The 20,270-nt window shown below is 36.4% G+C and overlaps 1 protein-coding gene, 1 long non-coding RNA gene and 1 pseudogene across 3 annotated transcripts in view; 2 read left to right on the top strand and 1 right to left on the bottom strand.

The window, feature by feature from the left end:
- The window catches only part of LOC107974736 (uncharacterized), a 67,786-nt gene that overhangs the window by 9,149 nt on the left and 38,367 nt on the right, over positions 1 to 20,270 (bottom strand). Inside the window, exons 3-7 of the long non-coding RNA XR_008548237.2 lie at positions 13,497 to 13,587; positions 10,873 to 11,042; positions 10,252 to 10,371; positions 8,475 to 8,719; positions 808 to 892 (exon numbers count right to left, since the gene is read on the bottom strand). This is a non-coding gene — a long non-coding RNA (uncharacterized LOC107974736). The remainder of the gene's footprint in view (positions 1 to 807; positions 893 to 8,474; positions 8,720 to 10,251; positions 10,372 to 10,872; positions 11,043 to 13,496; positions 13,588 to 20,270) is intronic.
- Positions 1 to 20,270, top strand: part of MAP3K1 (mitogen-activated protein kinase kinase kinase 1) — an 80,777-nt gene that overhangs the window by 35,855 nt on the left and 24,652 nt on the right. For both annotated transcript variants that reach the window (XM_054685083.2, XM_054685084.2), the window contains exons 2-6: positions 5,405 to 5,555; positions 8,521 to 8,721; positions 13,521 to 13,721; positions 14,123 to 14,239; positions 14,613 to 14,761. In XM_054685083.2, coding sequence (XP_054541058.2) covers positions 5,405 to 5,555; positions 8,521 to 8,721; positions 13,521 to 13,721; positions 14,123 to 14,239; positions 14,613 to 14,761 — 819 coding nt within the window. The remainder of the gene's footprint in view (positions 1 to 5,404; positions 5,556 to 8,520; positions 8,722 to 13,520; positions 13,722 to 14,122; positions 14,240 to 14,612; positions 14,762 to 20,270) is intronic.
- LOC112209378 (small nucleolar RNA U13) lies at positions 5,945 to 6,056 on the top strand (annotated as a pseudogene).

Genomic DNA, 20,270 nt, shown 5'->3' with positions numbered 1-20,270 from the left:
CAGTTGATCTGCCTGCCTCGGCCTCTCAAAGTGCTGGGATTACAGGTGTGAGCCACCGTGCCCGGCCAGGATTCTATTTTTGAGTGTTTATGAAATGTCCCCCGTGTGCCAGGCATTGTGCAGAACTAGTGTTTTAGTCAGACTATTTGAGGTTGCAGGGAACAGAGATGGGTTAAAATTTATTTCATTCCAAATTAAAGAATCCACCAAGAAGTTTCCTCCATTGCAGCATGTGCACTTGGCCCCTGGAGAACTAGTCATTCATTATCCAGGGGTGGTATAAAAGTGGCTGTCATCATCTAACAGCTTATCAGGGAACCCGTGTACAACTTGTTAGGTTGACTTTTGTTGCTTCTGCATCCCTGTCTTTCTTCTAATTTCTCTCTCTTCTCCCTTATTTCTGTCTCAGTGTTTCTACTTATTACTTTGCTCTGTTTCCGTGTTAAGTGCCACTCTTCCTGCAGTAACACTATTTGTGTGTTTTACTTTCAAACTCTCAGGGAGAGAGCTGACTCAGGCATACAATACCGTTCAGTACAGAAGGTCATTGGACCAAGGAACATTCCTGGACCAGGCAGCTGTGGAAGCTGGGATGGATTCAGATGTATAAAGCACCTTAAGCATTAGCCACCACCCTTAGGACTGGGCAGACCCTTCGCTTCCCAGAAAGGGGCAGTGTGTCAGGTCACTGGGCAGTGTGATAGAACAATGAATAAGAGGGAACTTGTCGTGGAAGAGCTCACAATGTGGAGAGGGAAGCAGATACTTAAACATATAATTTTATGATATATTGTAGTTAATATTTACCATGCAGGGGGAGAGCAGCTAACTGCCATAGAATGGTGGTAGGAAATTCTTCATTGAAGCCATATTGAGATGGCAAAGGGTATTCCTGGCAGGGAAAAAAAAAAAAAGTCATCTGCAGAGACGGGAGTAAAATATCATGGTATATTTATGACTTTTTTTGTGCTATGAGAAGAGGGCCGTAGTTGGTATTTAAGGGGCTCCAGGAAGAAGGTCTAATTTATGGTACTGATGAAGATGATTAGACATAGAACCAGGAGAAAAAGACCTCATAGAAGAGTAGAGGAGAGACCTACAAGAGAGTTAGCACAATCAACAGTGGCTGACACCACATTATAAAGGGAGGACTGACTACAGTTTCCCTGAGAAGGGACCCTTGAAGCATCTTGGTTTTTAACAGGTGAGTTTTGTAGGTCTAGGAAGAGTCTAGGACTAGAAACCTAACCTCAGGGAGTAAGCGTTCTTGAAGTTCTGTGTCAGGTCACAAATTCATTCTTAGGAATGTCTAGAAACCAAAACCAAGAAACCTCATGTTTCCTAAATAAACAGGAAATGAAGATAAAGCTTGATCTGTAATAGTGCTTAAGTTTCTCTTATTTTTCTGACCACAATTTTATTTATTTTTAAGTCTTCAAGGTAGTTTCTCAAAACACATTGTTTATCTGAAATCTGTTATTTTTTTAAGGTCAAAAGTGTATACACTATTATTTAAAATAGGTATGTTTCTGGGTAATGTTTGGCAAAAATAACTCCCCGAAACATTCACGTTTAACCAACATGAGTTGGAGATGGCTCTCATCTCCCAGTGACTTCACAGCTATCTGTTTAGATTAGCTTTGGTTAAAAAAAGATTTTTTTCCTGCTATGGCTGTGATATCTTAATTGGATGATAAATCACTGCTATATACATACATACATACACATACACACTCATCTAGTAAAAATGAAAACCCTATATATGCCTGGCTTATGGAAGATTATATGTTAGGATTATAACAAAAACAATACAAGTATGTAAAAAAATTTTTCACAGTTTGGTTCTGTTTCAGAGAGAAATTAAACAGAGTAGATGTGATTTATTTGTGGCAAATACAATAGGATTTACTATATATTTCATTGATGCAAAGATCCCAGTGGTTGTAAGTTGTACCATTATTTTATATACGATGAAGGAAATAACACCTGCCAGTTAAATTATAATAACTTTTGATTGCAAGAGGCATTCATATTTCAGATATTAAAATGTGAAAAAATACACATTTTAGAATTAATGACATGTAATTATTACAAAGAGACTAGGAAAAACACTTTGGTTTATATTTGCAGATTAATTTAGGAACAGTGAAAATTGTTCTGAACAACATCTAAATTGCAAATTTAGTCTTAACTAAATACAGAATTATAAAAAAAGTTAATAAGAATAGTCATTAAAATTTAAAACTGGGAAGCCTGTAGGACTGCCAGAGTTAATAAGTGATCATTCACTTAATATATGTTCATACTTACTATGAGCCAGACATGCTTAGATGTTAGGTGTATAGATGGCGATAACACGTGGTCCCCTCACTCATGGAGCTTACAGTTCATAAGAGAGGAACAGTTTGCAAACTGCATTAACCATGTTAAAGGAAAAATACAAGTGCTGTGAAAGAATGGAACTGGGAGTTCTTAATTGAAATTGGGAAAGTCTCTGAGGAGTTGAGGAAAATCTAGAGAGTGGGTAGAAATTAGGTAAAAAGTAGACAGAGAAGGAAGCAGCCTGTCCAGAAGCCCTGAGTAGGAAAGATCTTGGGGTTATTGAGGCAGTGAAGAAGGGGGGTTGCAGGTCTGATGACAGGAATTGAGGTGAGACCACGTGGTGCAGGGCCACTTAGGTTGGGCTAAACATTTTGGATTTTAGTCTAAGCCCGGGGGGAACCACTAGAGCATTTTAATGGAGGAAGTAACCCTGGCTGCACTGTGAAATCTGGGTAAGATTCAAAGTTAAAGAAGCCTCGTTAGGAGCCTGTTGCTAGTTCAGACCAGGTTTAAGAGCAGCCTGACCTGGATGGGCGTGTGAATGGAAGACATATTTTTTAGAAGATTATTTGACAATATTATCAAAAGTCTTCATTTGTGTACATTTTTTACCCAGCATTTCCATTTCTAGGTGTTTATTCTAAAGAAATAATTTAGGCCGAATGTGGTGTAATCCCAGCACTTTGGGAGGCCGAGGTGGGTGGATCACCTGAGGTCAGGAGTTTGAGACCAGCCTGACCAACATGGTGAAACCTCGTCTCTACTAAAAACACAAAATTAGCCAGGCATGGTGGCACATGCCTGTAATACTAGCTACTTGGAAGGCTGAGGCAGGAGAATCACTTGAACCTGGGAGGCGGAGGTTGCAGTGAGCCTATTGCACCATTGCACTCCAGTCTGGGCAACAAGAGCTAAACTCCAGCTCAAAAAAAAAAAAAAAGAAAAAGAAAAAAATAATCTCATAGTCCTTAAACGTAAATAAGGTAAAACGAAATTTAAAAAAGAATCTCAGATGCGTGTAAAAGTTCAGCTACTAGAATGCTCATCCCTATTATTTATGATAAAAGAAATTGGTCTAAAAGATGACAGTATTTTCAAACAAGTGGAAAGTAAAGAGACACATTAGACTTTAAGGAGGCCATGCCATCCAGGAAGATTTGTTTAGACAAGGAACGTCCTTTGTGTGTTTGACTCGGGGCCAGGAACAGAAACTGAAAATCCATAGCAGAGAAGAGATACTCCTGAAACAGATTTGGGGGAAGAGATAGCTAGGACCAGAGGAAAGACTATCAAGCACCTTGGTCTAGGAGTGCAAGAGTTTCTGGTATAAAAATGCACTGCAGTTCCACTGTGAGGCTTATTTTTTGGAACTAGCCTGGAAACCAAACCACCTCTTGCAACATTGTTACTGGAGGGGGAAAGCGCTTTTAATACTAAAGACTTGGAAGTGAATTTTTAGTATGCAGTCACCACATAAATTCAGTTGCCTACAAAGCTGAGCCTCCTGGAATACCAACTGAGCAGGATGGATTTTTTTGGAAGACACTTTATCCCCTGTGTTCTTCACCCCTACCTCTCTTTCTCTGCCTTCCTCTCCCTCCTCCTTTTTCTCCTCCTCCTTTCTTCTCTGCCTTCTTCCCTTCTCTCCATCCCCCCTTCCTCTTTCCTTCTTTCTCCTCCCTCCCTCTCTTACTTTCTTCTACACATCCCCTAATATTTATATTTTATAATCAGCATAAAAAGCAGCCAAGCACATATGAGTAAATTAGATAATCCCCCTTTTTTCATACTTTTTGAAAATCTCATATTGCTTCTATATAACAGTATTTGTGTGTGTATGCGTGCGTAAGGAAATATTTTACGCTGTGGTCTTAATGCCTATTTGCAAGTTTCAAACCAAATGTTATGTATTCTTTGTATTTCTAAAAATGTCTAGGCCAGTTGCTGATACAAAGATGTTTAATATGTTGCCTTCTACTTTCCTCACAGTCTTGATGCTTCAGTGAAACGGGTTAACCGTTTCCTTTCTAGTGAATATTTATTTTTAAGTAGTTTCTTCTTCCTTTGGCTGATTCTCTGAAGATCGTACTTCATAGTTGTGATTAGCTGGAAAATTCCTAGAGGAGTTTGAATTTGTCTTTGTAGTAAACTTGAGGTTCTTGTCTTTGGTATTTCCTTGAGTATTTCCTTTTCCTATCAGTGTAGAAAAACTGTTCTCTAGCTTTAAAGACTTTTCAAAATAGTTACTGAAATTAGCTTAGTATTTTTAAAGTTGTTACTAATCCCAAGGTGCAGTTGCTTTAACTGCATCCTTATAAATCAGGTTTTCAAATCTGTGCATATCGTGTATGCATGTATGCTCATGTGGATATGGGTATATTTTAAAATTAGTGATTTTCGTGAGCTTGATGCTCTGCCTGTTAGGCTTTGTAGAGTTAATTCTCAAACGTTCTTAGTTTAGAGATTGTTTTATTCTGGTAAATCCACACCATTTTATGGAGTAAAGATCAAATGTTTGTACTGGATAATTTTTATTCTTTACAGAGTACCCCAAGTGCTTTGTTATGAAGTCACTGTTCTATGAAAATAAAAATTTAATCATGTAGGCTATGAAAAATTGTTTTGGGGTCATAGATGATGTAGTTAAGTTTCACTTCACTTATTAAATATTTATTGAGCTTATTTCAGATAAATCAGCATATCCACCAGATTCTATCTGTATTGACTTAATTTATTGGAAATCCTGGGATAAAAGTGTAGTAATACACCCTTCTAAATATTTGTTATTTGGGTGGTAGAATTAAAAACAATGCAGTCTTAGTGAATATATTTGTTAATATAGTGCTTAATGTCTTGGGATTCATTTTGTTAACTACAGTGGAACATAGGTCTGCATGATATATGTCAGTAGTGTATAATTCAGAATCTTTTCAAGCTTTAAGTCATTTGGGGTTTTTAGCAGTTATCTTTTTTATTACATGTCCGTTGGAAGTATAAAATAGAACCATCCATTCTGTTTGTTCTTGGAAATTATTTTTCATATATAAATTTCTCATTTTATTTGTTTCTCCCTGCATTTTAGTCGTGAGATGGAGAATAAAGAAACTCTCAAAGGGTTGCACAAGATGGATGATCGTCCAGAGGAACGAATGATCAGGGAGAAACTGAAGGCAACCTGTATGCCAGCCTGGAAGCACGAATGGTTGGAAAGGAGAAATAGGCGAGGGCCTGTGGTAAGTGGCTATGGGTTACCAGTTATAAGGAAGAAAGCATAGGAGGAAATGGAAAAGTAAGCATAAATAGATCCTCTTGTAAGCTTTTCTTCTTCATTTTAAATGTAGTAGTTTTCTTTACTTGATATTGTGGTCATTTGGAAGAAACCGTAATTAAAACTATGCTCATTAAACAACTTAAACTATTCTGGGAACTTAACTGTTGTGTTTGGTGGAGGGGTAAATGCTTAAACCAAGACTGCCCTCTCATGTCAGTATCTAAAATCCTTTCATTGGAGTTTTATACTGTACTTGTAAATTTTAAAAAGAATTTTTCCAGTTTATTTTAGATGTTTTATCTCTAAGACAGGATCCAAGGATCTTAATTTCAGAAATCTTCTAGGAAAGAAAACATTTAATTGCAGTAATTCATAAGTGTAATGATTGGGTTTTCACATGCATGCATAAGATGTGCGTTTCTCCAACTTTGTTACAGTGTCAGCATGTTATCCTCATTTGACATGAAAAAGTGTTTAATAGACCTATGGGGATTAAGATAAATTAAAAATGTGTGAGGTTTGATGAAAGAAAATCTAGAGTCCTAGATTTTAAAAAGCAGGGATACTCTGTCCTTTGCTATAGGTATAAGAATATATATTCTTATAAGAATACCATCATGAAATGTGTGTCTTCATTCTTACAAAGGAAGAAGTATTACAGTATCCTAGCACTAATCTCTCTCAGCAAGTTTTTATTTTGTTCTTTTAAAACAGATATGGCAACTTAAAATTCATCTAAGCTTTGACAAGGGTCTAAATACACCCCTGCCAAGTGATTGTCTGCCCTACATTCATCCCATATGCCTATTTAAGTTTACATTTAAATTAATTAGATGTAAATAAAAGTAAAAATTTAGTTCCTCAGTCTCACCAACTACATTTCAAATGCTCAGTAACCACATGTGGCCAATGGCTACCTTTTAGGCAGTGCAGTTTTAGCACATTTTCACTGCCTCAGAAAGCTCTCTTAGATGTGTAGTACTGACTCGTGTCTGACTTAAATAACTCAATAATCCGTGTGGCTTTCGATATCCTCATCACTGAGCTGCAGTCTGTCAGGAATATTTTACCCACTGGTTCTCATTCTAACCGATGGAATTATACAGAATAAATCTAATTGTTCCTTTCCATACCAGCACTTTAAGTTATTATGGGCCCATGAGTCCTTGTCTTTACAGCTAAGTTTCTACATTTCTTCCATTTATTACTCACGTGAGGTGGTATGGTGGGAACCCCTCACCATTTTAGCTATTTGTGCCAGAAGATGAATATGAAGAAATTAAGGATTTATCTTAGAGAAGAGAAAGTGCTATTGAAACATCTTGTAGAAGGTTGGCAGTTAAAAGGGCGTATTACTACTCAATCAATATAAAGAACTTTTGAACAAGCAGAGCCATCTGAAGTTTGAATGTGCTGCTTTCTGAGCTCCTTTAGATGGAGGTGTTCAAACAGCCTAAATCTTTTGAGAATACCGTAGGGCATAAATCACAACTTTTTAAAAATGAGCCAGCTATTTGTTCTTTATTATACATGAACTAAGAATATCCAGTTCTCTAAGACAAAATTTTGGTTTTTATACTGTTCACTTTCTAGCAAGTACCAAAGTACCTTGTCTGTATATAAGACATGAGTGAAGAGGGAGGAGATGTGTGGAATAAGATGCATAACACATAGTCCTTAAGTTTAATTATGCCACCCTACATTTTATGATTTACGGATTTCGTATTATCCTTAGGAAGTTTACTGTTTACTTGGGAGGTCTGATTTCGTTTGTTTTTATACTTTAAGTAAGTTGTGTCAAATCATTCTTGAAACATAAAGGGTAAACATCTCCAAATGGGAAAATTAGACTTATACATAATAAATAGAGTAATACATGAAATATCACAAAGCAACTTGTGACTAGGTGCCAAATGTGTGGGATGGGCAGAAGAGCAATAGGGACTTAGGAAAGAGAAAGAATGTCATGCTGGTAGACTTCAGGGAAGTTTCATAAAAGGAAGAATTTTAACTGAGCCTAGAAAGATGGGTAAGTTTTCCTCATGTGAAGGTGTACTCCCTGGGGTGCTGCAGGCTGGAGATGAGTATTAAAATAGGAGGAGAGCGAGTGAAAGCACAGGAGGAGGAAGGGTCAGGCAAGTTTGGTGAACACAGCAACTGGCTATAGAACAGGAGCAGTGGGAGAAAGTCCAGAAAGGTCTGCTGAGCTTCAGTTGTACAAGGCTGTGGAGTTTGGCCTTTGGTCATGGCTAGATTAGGTCTGAAAGCCTTAATTAAAAAAAAAAAAAAAAAAAAGGCAGGTCTTGTAAACTGCATTTCTGCTTGAGAAATTGATCTTTAAACTTCTAGTCTCTTTTGGTTTTCTGAGATACACATCTAACCTATTATTGTAATATAACATTGTAAAGAAACACACACACACACAAAGCAGGGAAAATGATTGCATAGTCATCAAACTATTTGAAATTATGCCCAGTGTTGTTTCAAGGTCCTACATTTTGTCAAAACAAATAAAAACGTACCTAGATCTTTGATCTAGTAGTTGAATAAGTTGACTGTAGAAGTTATGAGTGCTTATTTTTCACATTTGTTTAATCACCTTTGATTGTTGCTTTTGAGTGTTAAATGAGTTAGGGTATATAATAACAAATAAATACCATTTCTACAGTTTTGTATGCATTACAAAATTGTAATGGAGGAGGTTGCGTTTTAACTAGTGTTAAATCCTAAATGACTGAAATTTGTGCAGGTAAAAATAGTCTTTTACATTAATAGCTTAAAGTAATAATAAAAGTTGATATATTGTCTGGTATACTGGTATAATATTTCATAACAAAAACTCAAGTGTATTTCCTAGTCTATGATATTTACATTTACTTACCTTTTATATTTTTAAGTAATCAAAATATTGGAATACTTTGATTCAGGTGGTAAAACCAATCCCAGTTAAAGGAGATGGATCTGAAATGAATCACTTAGCAGCTGAGTCTCCAGGAGAGGTCCAGGCAAGTGCGGCTTCACCAGCTTCCAAAGGCCGACGCAGTCCTTCTCCTGGCAACTCCCCATCAGGTCGCACAGTGAAATCAGAATCTCCAGGAGTAAGGAGAAAAAGAGTTTCCCCAGTGCCTGTAAGTTAATGTTACAACAAATATGTTAGTTTTTATAATTTTTAGCTTCATTTATAACAAAGAAAAGACTGGCCAGCCATCTGTTAGAACATCAGTTTTCAAAATATGATCTGCAGACCCCTGAGGATGGTGGGGGTGGTTCCTGAGACCCTTTCTCGGGTCTATTAGGTCAAAACTAATTTTGTGATAAAACTGGGATGTTGTTTGCCTCTTTCCCTGCATTGATATTTGCAGTGGTGGGTAAAGCTACTGGTGCCTTTTCCCAATTTAAGGCTACAACTGTAGAAACTGTATTCATTATTGCTATGTATCAGCCATTAAAGAAAAAAATGCCAGTTACACTTGATAATGCCTTTGACAAGGAAATATAAATTAATTTTATTAAATCTTGACTCTTAGTAAATACGTGCCTTTGTAATATTGTGTGTGATGAAATGGGATGCATGCATAAAGCACTTCTACATACCAAAATCCAGTAGTTTCTAAAGGAGAAGTATTTGTGCGGTTGTTAGAGTTGCAAGCTGAACTAGTTATTTCTTTCATGGAACATGAAATGAGTGACCAACAAACTATGATTATTTAGATTTGGGTATTTGGAAGACATTTTTCTTAAGGTGAATTAAATGAGACTGTCACTTCAAGGAAAGCAACTTAAGGCTGGGAGCGGTGGCTCACACCTATAATCCCACCACTTTGGGAGGCCGAGGTGGGCGGATCACCTGAGGTCAGGAGTTCGAGACCAGCTTGGCCAACGTGGTGAAACCTCATCTCTACTAAAAATACAGAAATTAGCCAGGCATGGTGGCAGATGCCTGTAATCCCAGCTACTCGGGGGGCTGAGGCAGGAGAATCGCTTGAACCCAGGAGGCAGAGGTTGCAGTGAACCTAGATTACACCATTGCACTCCAGCCTGGGCGACAACAGCGAAACTCCATCTCAAAAAAAAAGAAAAAAAGAAAAGCAACTTAAGTATTTTTTCACTAGTGTTAAAAGTTGAGATGTCGAAACAAAAATTAGAATTTTAGAAAGCTACTATCCACCACTATGAGCTTGACAGCCTCCCAGTGCTTAGACTTTTCTGATAAGATTGGTGATAACAAATGTGATTATTTTCATGCTGTATAATGAAATATGTGAACATTTGGAAGATCTGCGTAACTTAAGGAACCAATATTTTCCACGTGATCAGTGTATGATAATAACAAAATTATTCATAGGTAAAAGATACATTCAAAGTGTAAAATACACCATTTGGATTTTTAATGTGCCAGTAGGAAAAGTTTGTTGATGTGGTTTCAGATTCCACATTACAACTGCCTTTAAGAAACCATTTTTTGAGCTTTGGTATAGTACCAAAGAATATTCATCATTATTTGAACAGGCAGTGGCTCACACCTATAATCCTAGCACTTTGGGAGGCCAAGGTGGGCGGATCACTGGAGGTCAGGAGTTCAAGACCAGCCTGGCCAACGTGGCGAAACCCTGTCTCTACTAAAAATACAAAAATTAGCCAGGCGTGGTGGCAGGCACCTGTAATCCCAGCTACTTTGGAGGCTGAGGCAGAGAGAATGGCTTGAACCCGGGAGGCAGAGGTTGTAGTGAGCCGAGATCACGCCACTGCGCTCCAGCCTGGGCGACAGAGTGAGACTCCTAAAAAAAAAAAAAAAAAAAAAGGCTATTAAAATACTCCTTCCTTTTACATCTACGTATCTGCATGAGGCCAAACTTTCTTTCATATACTTTAATCAAAACATCATATCACAGCAGATTGAATGCAGAAGCAGCTATGAGAATCTTAGCTGTCTTGTATATTAAGCTAAACATCAAAGAAATTTGCAAAAAGATAGGTGGTAAATTCATGTGAGAGAGAGACTTCTAGTAGTGGAAATGCATGTTAAGACTCACTTTCTAACTTTGAAGAACAAATGATTGAATGGAAAAATGGTTGAGATAGTGACCACAAGAGGAGTTTGGGTTTTTTTTAAGATCTGGAGTTATTAAGGTACATAAATTCGTTAAAAAGTACATTTAAAGCAAAAACATTTTACAGTAAAACCTGATGCCCAACAGTAGTTGTTGGCTCTATGTTAAAATACCTTTAAATTAACTTAATTTTTGTTAACTTAAAACAATAATCAGTTACTAGCTCACGAATCTGCAGATTGGGCAGGGCTCAGCAGGGGTGGCTTATCTCTGTTCCTCGTGACATTCTCTGAAGATGAAAGGTCCAAGACTGCTTCTTCACTCACATGCCTATTGCTTCAGCTGGGATACTAGAACACTTGGGGGGCTGTTGGCATCTCTTCCTCCTAGCACGAAGACTGGGTTGCAACAAGTATTGTTTCGAGAGGCAAGTCTCAACATGCAGGCTCTTCTCAAGCATCCACTTCATTGTGTTTGCTAATGCCTTATTGTCCAAAGCTAGTTGCATGCCCAAACCCAGAATTGATGTGATAGGGAACTACACAAGAATGTAAATACTGGGAGGTATGGTTCACGGGGGCCATCAAAATGAAAGTTTACAACAAGTATAAACACAACTGTCTTCCTTCCCCACACCCCACCCCCAAAACCCACTTTGGGCATATATGCTAGACAAAGTTACCCCCTCATTCTTTTTAACAGTTACATAGCCTTTCATTAGCTGGATAAATCATGGTTTATTTAATGAATGATATACTAATGAACATTTATAATCTTTTTAACCTTTTGTTACTGAAAACAGTGCTTCAAAAGTATTTTTATACGTATGTCATCTTGTACATCTGTGAGCATGTATCTGTGAACATATCCATAGGCTGGATACCTAGCAGGTCAAAATGATGTGTGCATGCATAATTGGCTTTTTTTGTTTTTACTTTTTAGTAACTGCTTTTTAAAAAATAATGGCTTTATTGATGTGTAATTCATCTACTGTACAATTCACCTGTTTAGATTGTACAATTCAGTGTTTTATAGTATATTCACAGGGTTGTGTAGCCATTATTATGGTCGGTTTTTAAACATCTTTATTACCCCAATAAGATATCCTAGACCTATTAGCAGTATTAAAGCAAAATAGGTAGTAGGTAGCCTGGGGTTGTTTCTACACCTGGAAATGAAACCAAGCTTTAGCCAATCACAAACAGCCAGCCAGCCTATTTGTTATATAACTAGGGACTTTGCATAATGCCATGCCCAAGTAAGGCAAACACCTAGCTGTAGCCAATCAGCTAATTCCTTTGCTTTGCTTTGTGTTCAGCCTGTAAAAGCTGGCTGTTCAAGGTGCTAGATCAGAGATCTCTGAACTTGCGGTTTTGAGTACCACTTGGTTCATGAATCATTCTTTGCTCAAATAAACTCTGTTAAATTTATTTTGTCTAAAGTTTTCCATTTAACAACAGTCTCTCCCAACCCTAGGCAACCACTAATCTATTTTCTCTCTATATATAATTTGCCTATTCTGGACATTTCATATAAATGGGATCACTTAATAGGTGATCTTTTATGACTGGCTTCTTTCACTTAGTATCATATTTTCAAGGTTCATCCACGCTATAGCATGTGTTAGTACTCCATTTTTAATTGCAGAGCAATATTGTATGGATATACCACATTTGTTTATCTGTTAGTTGATGGACATTTGAGCTGCTCCTGTTTGGTGGCTATTATGAATAATGCTACTGTGAACATTTGTGTACAAGTTTTCATGTGGACATATATTCTCATTTCTCTTGAGTTTATACCTAGGAATGGAATTGCTGGGTAATACGTTTAACATTTTGAGGAACTGCTATACTGTTTTCCAAACCAGCTGCACATTTTACATTCTGCCAGCACTATATGAGAATTCTAATTGCTTTGTGGTCTTGCCAACATTTATTACCCTTAACTATTTAATTAGGGATCCAAAAAACTGGAATTTCCACTGGACATTGATGGAAAGACCAAGTTCTAGGAAAATTAGTATAGTGAGAGTGTTATATATTATCCTCACCCTAGGAGCGTTTTTGTCAGCTTCCACTAATTTGTTTTTATTGAGGAAGAGTCTGCAGAGTGTATGTTGGGAGGCATTCCATGGCAGCGTTTGTAAATTTCCTGTTAAAGAAGATTAATAAAGCCTTCAATAGATCCCAGGAAGTTGGATTTTTAGTTTTTACTACTAGACACAGCATTCTGCCTGCTTATGATATATACTTTTTATGCTTTTTGTTTTGGTTTATATTAGATGTTTCGAAGAACTCAAATGTTAATAGAATAATTTATAAAATTACCACATGGTTGCCTCTCTCAGCCAGATATTTATCAACATTTATGGGGATGACTGAGATTTTAAAAGTTCACCTGAGATGAGTATGTCAGACAAAATCATTTAGCCTTTGTTCCATAATATTTTAAATCTGACATTTTTTCAGACTATAATCTGCCACATGACTGTCTTGTATGATCTTCTTTGGATAATAGTTTCTTTTTTTTTTTTTTGAGATGGAGCCTCGCTCTGTTGCCCAGGCTGGAGTGCAGTGGCACAATCTCGGCTTACTGCAACCTCCATCCCAGGTTCAAGTGATTCTCCTGCCTCAGCCTCAGAGTAGCTGGGATTACAGGCATGTGCCATCACACCCAGCTGATTTTTTGTATTTTTAGTAGAGATGGGTTTCACCATGTTAACCCGGATGGTCTGGATCTCCTGACCTCATGATCCGCCCTCCTCAGCCTCCCAAAGTGCTGGGATTACAGGCGTGAGCCACCATGCCTGACCGGATAATAGTTTCTTAATTAAGAAATGAGAAACGTACCTAATAAAAAAAAATGTTGTGAAGTTTCAGAGTGGCAGAATCACACCACCCCGAAGAGCCCCTTCACCAGATGGCTTCTCACCATATAGCCCTGAGGAAACAAACCGCCGTGTTAACAAAGTGATGCGGGCCAGACTGTACTTACTGCAGCAGATAGGGCCTAACTCTTTCCTGATTGGAGGAGACAGCCCAGACAATAAATACCGGGTGTTTATTGGGCCTCAGGTAGGATTCGTCACCATTTTATACTTTATTAGTAGTAGTATATGGTACTACCTCAAATTTATATACTATAATGTTCTTAAATTTAGATCAATTAATTCCCTATAGTAAACAAAGGTAAACTTAAAATGTATTTTAGGCTAATATTTTTCTTTAATGTATTTATGAGGTTTTACTATCTTAATATACCATAGAATAGAAATTTGATCTATTTAATAAATTCAGTGAAAATGAAAGATTAAATCATGGAAATAGCTGTAGATTTTTCTTATATACAAAGATAAGAATATGAATTAATAGAAACTTTAGTATAAAAAGTTGGAAATATTGTAAAAGTGATAAATTTAGAAGTTCTTGTGAACCACAGATGTATTAACCTATAGGTTTTCTTTTTAACTCTTTAGAACTGCAGCTGTGCACGTGGAACATTCTGTATTCATCTGCTATTTGTGATGCTCCGGGTGTTTCAACTAGAACCTTCAGACCCAATGTTATGGAGAAAAACTTTAAAGAATTTTGAGGTAGTTTTTAATAAATGCTTAGAGTAAAATTGTTAGCATATTCTTAGGATATATTCTTAAAATTTATCCTTCACTAAATTTAGGCAGTGACCATTTTAAAGGTGTGAAGGTATGTAAGAATTAGTTGATGCTTATAAATAGTTCTCATGAGATATTTACTAAACTTTTTCTTCTAGCTTGAAAAAAACAAACACTGACCTGCTTGTAAGAATGTTGTCCTTAGTAAAAACTATAATGTGTTCTTATTTTTGAAGCTCTTAAATCAACTTTATGAAAAACATGCAAATTAAAGATAAATAATTCAGCCTCTAGAACTCTTCATATGTATAATTATGGCACAAATATCATTGTTACTGTCTTTTTCCAATGTTAGGTTGAGAGTTTGTTCCAGAAATATCACAGTAGGCGTAGCTCAAGGATCAAAGCTCCATCTCGTAACACCATCCAGAAGTTTGTTTCACGCATGTCAAATTCTCATACATTGTCATCATCTAGTACTTCTACATCTAGTTCAGAAAACAGGTTAGTACTTTTTAAGGATTTCAAACATTAATCCAGTGTTACTTTTAATTTTAGGGGTAATTTTTTATATCTACTTGTTAAGTTGCTCTAAAATGATTTAATTATTGAATCTTGGCTTTCAAGTTAAAATCAAGGGTGAAGATACTGAAAGTTCTCTGGACATGGTGGCTCGTGCCTGTAATCCCAGCACCTTGGGAGACTGAGGCAGAAGGATTGCTTGAGCCCAGGAGTTCAAGACCAGCCTGGGCAACATAGGGATACCCCAACTCTACAGAAGTAAAATAATTAGCTAGGAGTGGTGATACCTGTAGTCCCAGTTACTCGAGAGGCCAAGGCAGGAGGATCGCTTGAACCCAGGAGTTCAAGTCTCCAGTGACCTATGATCGCACCACTGCCTAGGTGACAGAACAAGACCCTGTCTCTTAAAAAATATGTGGGTGTGTGTATGTATGTATGTATGTCTGTATGTATGTATGTATGTTAAAGGTCATGTGAGTGTGTGTGTGTATATAGACGTTTTGTGCTAAAAACGACAGCATTCATGTGAATCTTCTTTCTGTTCTGTATATTGCTTTATTGGTTTTAGTGTAAAAATTAGATTTTTAAAAATTAATCCACAAAGGAGTGCTGCTTCTCTTACCAGGGCACCTTCTATGTTATTCCCGAAGTGCCCAGTTTGAGAAGCATTGTTCTGAGTGGTTAAATCCTGTCTTCATCCTATTAATCTGTTAAGTATTGTAACTACCTCAAAATTCATGAAGAATGAAAAAGTGACAGGGTCGTAACAAGGGTGCAGTGAAGAGAAGAGAGGTTTTCTTCATCTGTGGAAAAAGTAAATGTTTGAAGAATTTTCTTAATTTTGATTAAATGAAATAATTTTAGAATCCTAGAGTTTTACGAGTTTTTAGACATTGAAGATTTTCTAGTTGGCATGTCTCAGTGACACAGCGATAAGTGAAGCCAAGAGATTATGCAGCTCATTTGAGGAAAGGTATAGCCAGAACCTGGGTATCTTTGTTTTACCCCTCATCTCTTCTAAATAAAATGAAAAAAATGAGCTTTATTTCTCCAGCCTCCTGAACTCCTAGCCCCAAGCATTCCTCCCACCTCAGCGTCCCAAAGTGCTGGGATTACAAGTGTGAGCCACCACACCCAGCTCCTTTTTCCTTTTGAGTGACATTTCTGTAACTTTTTACTGTGGAGAAAGATAACAGATGCTTAAAACCAAGTAGTCAAAATAGAAAGTTTCTCTCTGAGGTTAAATATATATATTTGGATTTGCATATCCATGGGGGGAATCACAAAAGTTATCTTGGTTACTGAGATTGTACTGTACATACATAGATAGATTTTTGTTTCGTATAACCACTATTTTTATATCTAAGATCAATAAAAAGAAAATACAGAGGAAATTTATCTGGAGGTCTGATTACATACAATTTTAAAAGTTATGCCCAAAACAATAATAAAAGAATTAGGATAAACAAATTTAAAATTCAATTGAAAATGAAGGGCATAAAGAGAATATCCACCAAAAAAGAATTTTAAGGGGCTAAGAAACACAAAAACTGTTCAGTCAACCTAATAACCGAAGAGATGTTCATTTTTTAAAAAAAGATACCAGTTTTTATTTACCGAAATAATGAAGACTTTTTAAATGATGTAATTCAGTTATTGTAAGCATGTGCTTGATCGTATGTAAAGCCGTATAGCCTTTTGAAGAAAAAAGGAATATGGCTTTTAAAAACATTTATATTCATTGATCCAGTAAATGTTCTTCTTAAGTAAAAGTTTAATCTGAGAAATGCAAAAGCCTCACATATATCATATATGACTGTTTCTCATAGTATTATGGTGAAAAAGTAGAAACAGTTTAAATATCCAACAGCAATTGAATGATTAAATTAGCATATGCCCATGTTACAAATGTCATGTAGGCATTAAAATTATGCTTTTGGAGAACATTGAATGGCCTGGGAAAATGTTGATAAGTAAAACCAAATCTAGGTTATAATAATATATTATGCATGAACCCAGTTTTATACAGAAAAGGTATTACAAGTATGTAAAAATCAGAAGGAATAAAAACTTCACTGGTTATTAATAGGAGGTGCTATTATGGGTAACTTTTTTTAAACTTTAAATATTTTGTGGTCCATTTGGTCTCTTTTAAAACTACTCAGCTCTGCCCTTATATCCTGAAAATAGCCAAAGACGATATATAAATGAACGGGATGGCTATGTTCAGTAAAACTGTATTTACACAAGTAGTCCGCAGGCTGATTTGTTTTCCTTATAAGTTCATTACTCCCTGCTCTATACTTGTAATTTTGCTTCAGAAAAAACTATGCTAAAAAAAATCTGAAACGTCAAAAAAAATGAGTACAAAGATGTTTGTAATGGTTTCTTTCTTTCTTTTCTTTTTTTTTAGACGGAGTCTCTCTCTGTCACCCAGGCTGGAGTGCAGTGGCGTGATCTTGGCTCACTGCAAGCTCTGCCTCCCGGGTTCATGCCATTCTCCTGCCTCAGCCTCCCGAGTAGCTGGGACTACAGGCGCCCGCCACCATGCCCAGCTAATTTTTTGTATTTTTAGTAGTGACAGGGTTTCACCATGTTAACCAGGATAGTCTCGATCTCCTGACCTCATGATCTGCCCGTCTCAGCCTCCCAAAGTGCTGGGATTACAGGCGTGAGCCACCGCGCCCGGCCGTAATGGTTTCTTAAAATGTAAAAATATGGAAACAGCTTATATGTCCAACATTAATGGATACTTAAAACAGGATCTATCTAGTCAGTGGAAAATTATGATGGCATTAAAAATTATGTGGTGGAAGCAACCCAGGTGTCCATCAATAAATGAATGGATAAAATGTGGTATATACACATAGTGGAATATTACTCAGCTTTACAAAGGAAGGAAGTGTGCTACAACATGGATGAACCTTTAGGACATTATGCTAAGCAAAATAAGCCAGTCACAAAAAGACAAATATTGTATAATTGCACTTACATGAGATACTTAGTCAAAACCATAGAGACAGAAAGTAGAATGAGCCTAGGTGGGAGGGTATGTTGACCAGCCTGGGCAACATAGTGTGACCCTGTCTGTACCAAAAAAAAAAACAAAGAGAAAAGAAAGAAAAGAAAAATTAGCCAGGCATGGGTGGCATGCCCCTGTGGTCCCAGCTACTCAGGAGGCTGAGGCAGGAGGATCTCTTGAGCCCAGAAGTTCAAGGCTGCAGTGAGCTTTACTTGTGCCGCTGTACTACAGTCTGGGTGACAGAGCAAGATCCTGTCTCAAAAAAATGTAGAATGGTGGTTGCCAGAGGCTGGAGGAAGGAGATCATGGAAAATGGTGTTTAATGGGTACAGGGTTTCAGTTTTACAAGATGAAAAGGATACTGGAGACACATAGTGGTGATGGTTGCACAGCGTGAAGGCATTTAATACCACTCACCTGTACACTTAAAAATGGTTAAGATGGTAAATTTTATGTTATGCATATGTTGCCACAACAAAAAAAAGAATTATGTATATGAAGAGTTTAAGTGCAATTTTATAATAAAAATTTTTTAAATATGAAATAGTGCATATATATACATAAATGATCTGAACAATGCTTACAAAATATGTACTTGGAAAAAAGATGGGCAGGAAATACCCCGGAATGGTATTCTTTTTGTTGTCAGAGAAGTATTTAATAAGTTGCACTTATAATTTGACTAAATTGTGAAACTTTATTTTCCTCTATGAATAAGCTTAATTTTGGTATAATTATTTGAAGGGTTAGTTGACGTTGGATTATTTTTGCCATGAATATTTTTATTATAGGTAGTTGTATACATCATTTCTGTAATGCTGCTGTTAATTCTTTGTTACTAATGCATGCATAGTCTTGACAGTTTTTCCCCATCCTAAGTAGCTCCATAATTAGGAAAAGAGATGGGCAGGTACATCAGGAGGGACAGACTAGTAAGTGTGCCTTCATCACAGGAATCACGCATTATGACTTTGCTGACTTGTTTGACTAGCTTTTTGGAAAGCTTTTTGTGCATTTGGGGAACTGGTTATTTTGCTGGTAGTTACTCAGATCTGTTTTTCAGGGAAAAGTAGTTGCTGTTTTTGCCATTACTTCTAATGGCAAAATTAGATTTAAAAAAATTAGAAGTAATGGCAAAAACCGCAATTACTTTTGCACCAACCTAATAGTTTAAGATAGTAGAAGTGCAATATTGGGCCTAGCTTAGCAGACTCTGAAATTTATAGATGTTGTAAGTTTATGGCATATTCTTCTCAGATAAAAGTGTAATGATAGATCTGCCACAAACTGATTTTATGATTTGAGGCAACTTATTTAACATCCCAGAGCCTTGTCTTTATATTATAATGGAAATACGGCTATTGATTTTAAAAGCCAGCCCTCACATCATGAAGGTTTAAATAAAAACATTTATGAATAGAAAACTAAAGCCCTCTTTAGCCTGGCTGCACACAAAATAACTACTGTTAACTATTTAATACAACTTTTAAAAATTACATAAATCAAGGAATGAAACTCTTCTTTGCACACTTCGTACTTCAGCAAACACATGCACGCACGTTCCCCCATCCATGTTTCTCTCAACTTTCTTACTGTTTTTAAACAAATACAAAGTCATGCCATATGTTCTGGTGTGCAGTTTTCTTTTACTTTTACTTTATATATCAAGAATATTTTTCCACATCATCACCAAATTACATACTTTTTTCTTTTCATGGCTGTATAAGATTATGTTGGTACACCATAATTTATTTAGCCATTGCCTTAATTAATGTACATTAAGTACACCTCCACTTTTTGGTTTACATACTTAAAATATGTAGCGATAACATCCTGGAAAATAGGATTTTTAGGTCATGAATATATACCATGTAGTATTTTAAGAAATACTAACAAAATTTCCTTCCAGAGATTTTAGTTTTTACTCCTACCAGCAGTCTATATGAGAACCTGGTTTTCTGTGCCATTATCAGGGCCAGATGTTACCAATCTATTATTTTTTATTCCAATTGCCTTTTTATTTCCTTTGTCCATTGTACTATTTATTAGTATTTTTCTAACTGATTTTTAAAAGTACTTTGTATGTTAGAAATACTCAAGTATATGCAATATAATTAACCATTATGTTGCGATTTTGCCATAAATGGAATCATCCTATACATGGTAGTTTTATTTTGACCTCATTTATGGATTTCTCTGTTCCTTTTTAAAGGCTTCAAGGTGTCTGGGTTTGCCATAATTTGTTTAGCCTCTTTTTGGCATTCATTTGGTTGTTTTGATTTCTTTTCGTTATTCTAAATAATATTGCAGTGGACATTTTCATACATATATCTCTATATATTTATCTTTTTATTTTCTTATGATACATTCCTAGAAGTCTAGGTGAAAGATTGTGTACACTTAAAATGTGATGTGTTCCTAGATTCATTTCTGGGAAAGTTGGATCAGTTCATACTGCCACCAGAAATT

Source organism: Pan troglodytes, chromosome 4, assembly GCF_028858775.2.
Source record: "Pan troglodytes isolate AG18354 chromosome 4, NHGRI_mPanTro3-v2.0_pri, whole genome shotgun sequence".
NCBI classification, from domain to species: Eukaryota; Metazoa; Chordata; class Mammalia; order Primates; family Hominidae; genus Pan; species Pan troglodytes.
This window is presented reverse-complemented; position numbering and strand designations above follow the sequence as displayed.